The sequence below is a fragment of the Rutidosis leptorrhynchoides genome, chromosome 7, assembly GCF_046630445.1.
Source record: "Rutidosis leptorrhynchoides isolate AG116_Rl617_1_P2 chromosome 7, CSIRO_AGI_Rlap_v1, whole genome shotgun sequence".
Taxonomy (NCBI): Eukaryota; Viridiplantae; Streptophyta; class Magnoliopsida; order Asterales; family Asteraceae; genus Rutidosis; species Rutidosis leptorrhynchoides.
Genome location: NC_092339.1, coordinates 192,130,891 through 192,139,961, shown reverse-complemented (window position 1 = coordinate 192,139,961; position 9,071 = coordinate 192,130,891). Strand labels below are relative to the sequence as shown.

General features: G+C 33.8%; 1 protein-coding gene across 1 annotated transcript; it reads left to right on the top strand.

Annotated features, from left to right (window-relative positions):
* Nucleotides 1-806: 806 nt before the first annotated feature.
* LOC139857334 (uncharacterized protein At1g27050) lies at nt 807-2,725 on the top strand. The gene is made up of 2 exons (XM_071846078.1): nt 807-1,221; nt 2,166-2,725. Exons 1-2 carry the CDS (start codon nt 880-882, stop codon nt 2,424-2,426), a joined length of 603 nt encoding a protein of 200 aa, XP_071702179.1. The 5' UTR covers nt 807-879; the 3' UTR covers nt 2,427-2,725.
* Nucleotides 2,726-9,071: the final 6,346 nt, after the last annotated feature.

The window sequence follows — 9,071 nt, the reverse complement described above, 5'->3', positions numbered from 1 at the left end:
TGCAAAAATAGTTTTCATTTAATATATAATCATGAAAAAGTTCGGATCACTACACTTTAGATCCTTTCTAACAATTTGGTTCACCTGTAGAATCTCAATCAATTTTAAGTAGGGCTGTAAATGAACCGAGCTACTCGCGAGCTACTCTAGCTCGAATAGTTAAAAACTCGATTCGAGCCAAGCCTAAACGAGCTCGAGCCCGAGCTTGAACATGTTTTGAGGCTCGTTTAGTTAACGAGCCCGAGCCCGAGCTTCATATCTCGAGTTCGAACAGGCTCGCGAGCCTAAACGAGCTTTTTATTTATTTTTATTTAGATATATTAAATTACTATTTTATGGTAATATAGTGAATCATATAATTTCATAGTAATTATTATAACTTGTATATAGTTAAAATACTAATCTTAAAATCTTTTTTACTTAACAATATACACAAAAATGGATATGTAATATAATTAATAAAAAATATTACATAATAAACGAGTCGAGCTCGAGCCGAGCTCGAGCTTCAATAATGTGAAACGAGCTGAGCTTGAGCTTAAGATATGAGGCTCGAACCGAGCCGAGCTCGAGCTCGAGCTTGGTAAATTCCAAACGAGCCGAGCTCGACGGCTCGGCTCAGCTCGGCTCGTTTACATCCCTTATATTTTTAAGCCATGCCTTTTAATCAGTACGAGTATAATTTAATTTATTTACTCGTATTTTAGAGTGTTTTCTAAAGAAAAAAAAATATAAACAATTCCAAAATGTAAAATCTACTTAATTTGTTAACCACATAATATGACGCCACCTGTACACAGCAGCATTGAAGACCATAACCCAAACAACATAAATTGTACTACGCAGTAGTTTCAACCCAGAAACAGAACACACAACATCATGAGTCGAAAACGTGATAAACCCTACAATTATAATAACAATTTCCCCAAACGCCGTCGTCCGCTTCCCGCCGACGAACCCCCAATCGCAGATGACGACTTTAACCCACCACCTTCCACCGCCAAAACCAACACCCCCGCTGCCGTCGTCATCACCGGTCTGTCCGCCGACTGTTCCGTACTCGACCTCAAGTCCAGATTCGAGATCTACGGTTCCATATCCCGTACACGTATGGATCCGGACGGTGTTGCCTACATAACTTTCAGGTCAACTGACGCCGCTGAATCCGCCATTAACGCCTCACTTGATCCTTCCTTTGGCATTACTCTTAATTCCACTAGAGTAATTACTCCTATAACACTAATAGTTTATCATTCTTTTGTTTCTTTATCTTGTATATAAGTATATATGTATATGTATGTATAGAAGATAGAATAGATATATATTAGGTCATGGTTAAATACTCCCTCCTATTTTGATTTTTTTAATCAAACTTGACATAACCGAAACTAGGTTCACTGTTAACTTGAATTAAAAATTGGAGTTTTCTAAACATAGCCTTCAAGGATAGTGTGGGGTCGTTACACACCACTTTTTGATCCATTTACACTTTTGCCTCATAAAATCACAATTATATCTTGAGGAGTTAAACTTATATTATTATTATAAGTATAAGTATAATTAAGTGTTTAATAGGTAATTAGGTGTACATGGATCAAAAAGTGGTGTGTGAGGATCATCCCTGATAGGTGAGATGCTTAAGAATTTAGGACATGTATCTTCTATCTGTACATCATGAAAAACCTCCCCAAATAACTACCTTACTACTTTTTATGTACAATCTTTAAAGCTTAAATTGTATAGCCTTAAGGGTTATGTTTAAAAAACTTCTTATTAATTTTAACTGAATGGCTATTATTGAATTTTGACTAAATTATTTATAGATGTGTGCTTAGTACTATTATAATTGAATGGAATTTACTTCAGAATAATAATATATAGAAGGAATGATGTTGTAATCTTTATACATAGAAGTGAGACTTGGACACAACCTTTTGATTGTTAGGTTGTCCCGAACAACTAGCCCATAAGTCTTTTGGTTAAAAGTCATCTAAATTCAGTGTTGCAATTTTTTAAATCTTGTCTAAATTAGGGTCAATGTTAATTTGAACCCTAGAGCTAACTAGGATTTAATGTCTTCTATAGAAGGTGGATTGATTATCATACCTACTTTTTATTACTAAAGTTAAATTGAATTGAGAATAATGTATCAAGTGATTTTGTAGGTAAAAGTGATGTGGGCGAATGATCCGGTGCCGCAATGGAGGGAAGGGGTTAGAAAGAAAGAAGGTGGTTCATCGAAGTTATTGAAACCTGAATTGCCTTTAAGTAGACATGGAAGGGGAAACAAACTTGGGTCAGCAGTAGTGAACCCTAAAGAAGTTGAAAAAAATGATGCTAAGATAAGCATTCATAATAGTGGAAGGCTAGGCTTTAATGTGGCATCTAATGGTAGGGAAATTGTTGCTTACGATGATATTTTGTGATTTAAGAAGATGGTGTGATGGTTTCCTTCAAATTTGAAGCCGAATGATTTGCTGATGATACGATTCTTGATCATCTAGTAAGGCTTGTATTGTTGTATATTCTTTTTAATTTGAGGATTCTTTGTTTTTAGGATTAAGGGCTTAGCTTAATAAACATGAGTGACCTTTTGTGGGTTGATTTTAATTGTAACATTCAGTGAGAATTTGACATTAAGTTGTAGGTGGTACTTTGTTGGATTTTGATCTTTGACTTTATCTGTAGATGTTTTCATGTCCTTGTATGTTATTTGTAGTAAATATGTGACTTAACTGTATTGTTGGTTATATCTTCATGCCTTTTTTTTGGTTTAATAAGAATACAGGTTTTGCAGATCATGGACGTATGTTATAAGGGTTAACAAGCTCTGATCTTTGGTTAGGGGACATCTTTTTGACTTTGTGTGATAACTACTAATCTACTTCTACTATTAAACATTAAAATTTGCAAATTAACTATAAGACTATGAAATAGAATGGATAACTATTATCTTATGGATGATTGTTGTGTGTATTATCTAACTCGTAAGGATGTGAAATATGTATCAAACTCTGATTACATGAAATACCTGAAAGTAATTAGATACACAGGTACTAATATTAACGATTTATGTATGTTGATTTAGAACAATATGTGAATGTTAAAGTGGTTTGCTGCAACAATGGTGAAGGTCTGTGGGAAAAATGCAACAAAGATTGTAATTTTTCTGTTGTATAGTTTCATGTTATTATTTTTTTGTAAGTGTTTAAGCATGTTTGTCGCTTTATTATGCAGGTATATTGGACGCAAGTTTAGTGGTTATCTTACATATGCGTCTAAGTAAATAGCAAATCCACCCATTACCTGTCTATTTCGGTATAGATAATAATCTGAATTTGGATCATTTTAAAGGATCGTTACTGGTGTTTGAATCATCATCTAATAGCAAGTTTAGTACTCGTTTTTTTTCTTTTCTCGTTTTGTTTTGTATTTAAGTTTAGCCTCCCAAAATTCTTGTCATGATACAGTTGAGGGTGTTGCGGAGAGATTGTTAGAGGAGGACTTCATGAGTGTTGTTTGTAAGGGTTTAATCCTGAGTTCCTTTTTTTTTAGTTTCCTTAGTGATGACTTGAGAACTGAATTTGTGTATGGAGTGAATTTTTATATTTGATGTGTTGTTGATGGGTAGAATATTGAAGTGTTAGCGTTATAAGTAGGTTTTGAGGTTATAAATTTATGAAATTTATATAGCTTGATTAGTAGCTTGATGAATGATGAAGGAGCCCTTAACGTTGTAAAAGTCGCTAGTTTGTGACTAGTCGGCCACATACCAACTTTTACTTTGATCAATTTTGTCAGAATAAATTCGATTTTGACCGATTAAATTCGACTTTTGACTAATTTGGACCCGTTGATTAGAAACTTTGACCGACTTAGCCTAGTCGAGTTGGACTAGTTCCCCAATCCAACTAGTCGAGGACTAGTCAACCTAGTCAGCCGACTTTTACAACACTGCGACTGTTAAAGCGTATGCAAGTGTTGGCCACCTATTATTTAAATAGGCCTTTATGTTCTATTTGATGCACCTTTTGTATGATATGCTCTTATAACATTTTGAATGTGCTACTCGATGCTTCTATATGGTTTTAGCTTAAGGTTTGTGGTTGCAAAATAAACTACACCTTATTCTCTTTGGCATTTGAGTTTGAGAAGAGGAAATCAGATGTGTGCATATTTGAATAGCAGGACTTAAATGTTCAAATTTGTTACTTTTCATTAAGTCTCCTTTTATGGAAGGTAGAACATGGGTATAACTTAGGTCTAACTAAATGCATAACTACGAATAAGCAGGTCTGCTGATTTTTTTTTTTTTTTTTTTTTTTTTTTTTTTTTTTTTTTTTTTTGTTCAAACATTAGTTTAACATGACCACATGCTTTCCGAAACTACCAAGTAAAATCTATCTATCTCCTCGGATTGAGGGAGGGAACCATAAACAAAACGTATGTTTATTGTAAAGTGGGTCTAAACTCTGACGTGGTAATCTCAATACACTACTACTAATCTAAACCGGTTTTTTTGGGCTTCCAAACCGGTTCTAAAACCGGCTTGTATCGATAGGGGTTTGGAAACTCGAGACTGGTTTTTAAACCGGTTCCGAAAGATAACCTTCGAGACCGGTTTTCTTAAAAAAAATGGGTTTGGATTCGTAAGAAAGGAAACTTGTTTTTAATACAAAACCGGTTTCAATGTTGTTTTTTTTTTTTTTTTTTTTTTTTTTTTTGTTTTTTTAAATATGCCTTCGGAACCGGTTCAATTTAAAAAAGGGATCCGAAGTATGGAAACCTGTTTCTTTGTCAAAACCGGTTTAGAATGTATTTTTTTTTTTTTTTGTTCGAACCACAGTTTGGTAACCTGTTTTATGCAAAAACCGGTTTTGATTGTCCATTTTTTTAAATGTGATAAGGAACCCTGTACAATACCTGCTATATGTATTTTTACCACAATCTACACACAAACATAACTTGTTTACCACATGAATCATCACTTACTATCACAAAAGCAGAATCGCAGGACATCAAAAGTGGGAAGTTTCTTGTTGGTTTTTCTTCCTCACTCTCGAATAGGTGAACTTGGTTCATAACTTGTTTACATTAGTTTATCATCACAAAAGCATAACTTGTTTACATTAGTTTATCATCACAAAAGCATAACTAATGTAAAGAACCTCAATCTAAAATTACATTACTATCATGACAAATACCGCTAGACAAAAAGACATATTAAATAGCAATGTTTACTTAACTAGTGATATGGTAGCCGAAATCCAAGAGTCAAGAACCTCATTCAACTCGATCTCGCTAAATGATCTCATAGTATTCCAAGGAACCTATATAAAGACAACAAGAAATAAAAGGACAATATTAGTAAAATCAAAATAATTAAACAAGTCAAATTAGTCAACATCCTAAAAGACATTTGACAAGTCGTGAAGACTAGTCATTTGACATTTTGTAAAATAAAGTCTAAATCAATCAAAATCGGTCAAGTTATTAAACTTACGTTATTGTCAAACTGATATTGCTCATAGAGAACGAATTGATGTATCCATTTCATAACGTAATACCCGCACTCCCAATCGCTTTTTTGTTGTTGACACTAAAAAGAAAATTATTACAAACCAGGGTAAAAACAGTAACAGTTAAAAACACTAGCAGTCAAAGGGTAACAACAACAGTTTTAAATTTTAATAAAGTCTAAAACTTAAAACAAAGGGTAAAAACATTACATTCAAAAGATATGAAAATAAAAACAGTGCAGAATATTAAAGCCAATAAACAACTATTTAACCATAATTAAGATTACTTACCATAGGTAAATCTTAAAAAGACATCCAATAACCCTAAAAAAAGACGCACAATCTGGGTTTGTTCGTACATGTTAACTCATGGGAAGAAGATCTGGCAAGCATTAATCTGGGTTTGTTCGTACATCATTTGAAAAAGCAGGAATAATGTGATCTTTAATGAGAAAAGTTGAAACACTCCAATGATTGTAAGTGAGATTGAAGTGAAATCTTTCGACTGGATCTCTGCTAGATTCAAAGGTTCGAGGCTAGAGTGGCTCACGTGGTTAACAAATCCTTGTACTTATCTTAATTTGTCGTGATCATTTTCGAGTTGTCTATTGTTTAGTAGTGGTTGCTTTCTTTGCAACCTAAGTCTCATGTATTTTTCTCTCGAGTTTGGCTTGGTTAGATCCAGTTTATGTGGATTGCCATAGCCTTTTGTACCATGTTTTCTTCGTGCTTATTTATAAGATTTTTTGCCTTTCAAAAAAAAAAAAAAAAAAAAGACGCACAATATGTTGTAGTAAACGATTTACAATTGAAACACGCGGGCCATCTTTTCATATATCATAAAAGCTCTTTTTATCATTAGATTAAATTAATTTTCTTTTTTATTAAAACTTACCGTAAAAAGCTTTTGTAATTCATATAGTACGATACGATAACGTTCTTATTTCTAAGATAAAATTAATGAATAATAAAATATTAAATAAATATATGGTAAGAATAGTAGTTATCATTCGAGAGCTGATTCTCACACATCACTTTTTGATCTATACACACTTTTGTACCATAAACTTATGTTTATATCCCTACATTTATCTAGGGAGTTGAACTTCTATTATTATTCTAAACATAAATAAGGTATAATAGCCAATTAGGTGTATATGGATCAAAATGTAGTGTGTGAGGATCACTCCCCTTATTATTAAGGTAGCTAGGTGTATAAAAGTTTTGTTTATAATAATTAACAATTATATTGTACACGCCTTTGAGTACTTAATAAAATTGATCACTCTATTTCAGATTACTCTGGTTTACAGACTATGTATATGTTTGATTCAATAATAAAAAGTTTTTTACATTTCGAAGAACAACATGTTATGAGGAATGAAACAATATCTATGCAAAAACCTAATATATGCAAATATAACAAATTTTGTCTGCCCATATAAAGAATGTTTTCTAGCTCGTAGAGGTACTCCCAGTGCTTAATCAAAAACAAATATATGGGGTGCGACCAGAAAACATAAGCAACGAATATGATCAAGCATATTTTCACGAGGTCAAGGTGAACCTACGCTTGAGTGCATGATAGGGTTTAAGGACTAACAATATTCGAATCTCCAACACTTAGTCGTGGATAACCCACATCGGTATCGTTTCGATTCTGACAGGGTGGCGGATTTGAGAGTCCACTAACAACTCATCATACGGGGTTGAGTGGCCCAAAGACATGAAGGTTTTATAGTTCGAGACATACCTGAAAGTCTTTACGTTTTAGATCGTATGAAGCTTGTTCGTACGATGATGATATGTATGCTAGTGTTACGTATGAGTAACCAAGTATGTTTTTAGGGTTTATGAGCTATGTATTTATAGGCTCACGAATTAGGGTTTCGATAGAATCTCTTTCCTAATTAAATGCGATCTCATCCTAACTAATTTTCGTTCTTTAAGGAAAAGAATCCGAATTAATTATACCGTACATTCTTCTAGAATGTACTGGACCCTTATGCAAGTATACGCAACTCACATAAGATGATATAGGTGCATAGAGTGCGGCTATACTCGTGCCATCTGTTATACACGGCAATTATTGTGCGGTTCAGGACTTTGGATGCGTAATCCGCGTAGTCATGCGAATATGCGTATCATTAAGTCCCCCCAGTTCGATGTTATATACAATGCCAATGAGTGTATAGCATCGAACTAATTAAAAATAAAATAGTACCACAAAACAATGCCCAATGATTACACCGGATCATAGAATTTCTCATTTAAACGTATCGATAATACACATAGGACATTATATGCGTGTATGTGTAACCAACCGCCATTAGCATTTAATGCAATATATTCGTATAGTTGAAAAATCGTCCTTTCAACTGTAATTCCTATACCCGAGGTGACAACTGTCATTATTTATCTTAAAGATAATGATGAAAACATATGCAACTGCCTAGAGTTGCTATCGTACGCCGACTGTCAATCAACTTTTTAGATTGATACACGTGTACGTTCAGAAATTGACCATGTCATTTTCAATTTTCTTTGCCTATAAATAGTTAATTTATCCTTTTTGGATACTGATGCCCCTTCACTGGATACCAGTAGCAATAAGCGTGCTCGACTTAACATTCCTACTAGCTTTTATTTGTTTCCTGACATGAATCTGGACTATTTTGATGAGTTTTTTTAAGATATCTGTGCCTGCCTTTACTCAGCAGTTTTCGCATCTTGGTGCATGCGCTCCTTCCAACCTTGCTGCTAAGTTTGAGCATCTGTCCCCTGAACAAGACCTTCTTATTGACACGCAGGCCACGATGTTCAATCTTGGTAAAGATATTAGCAGCTTGAAACAGAAATCCAATTCCATAATTCTTAGTCACAAACATCCGTCGCGTGAACAAAGGGAGTTTGCCAAACTTTATGCTGAAAAGAAACAGTTTATCTGAACAACTTCACTAGTCCGTTGCAGCTCGTTTCAAGGAGGAGGAGAGGAGTTCTCATCTTGAGGGTGAATGTCAGCCTTTGATGAATGAAATCAGGCGTTCGGAAACTATTCGAGCCGATCTTGAGACTCAAGTGAATGATCTGTCTTTGCAACTTGGTACTGCGACCTCTGATAATTGCCAGCTTAAGAAGCAACTTGGTGAACAGTGTAGTGACCCGAACTTTTCTATGTTTATATATATTAATTGAGATTGATATTTACATGATTAAATGTTTCCAACATGTTAAGCAATCAAACTTGTTAAGACTTGATTAATTGAAATATGTTTCATATAGACAATTGACCACCCAAGTTGACCGGCGATTCACGAACGTTAAAACTTGTAAAAACGACATGACGATATATATATGGATATACATATGGTTAACATGAGATTATGATAAGTAAGTATCTCCATAAGTATATTAACAATGAGTTATATACATATAAACAAGACTACTAACTTAAGGATTTCGAAACGAGACATATATGTAACGATTATCGTTGTAACGACATTTAAATGTATATATATATCATATTAAGATATATTAATATATCATAATATC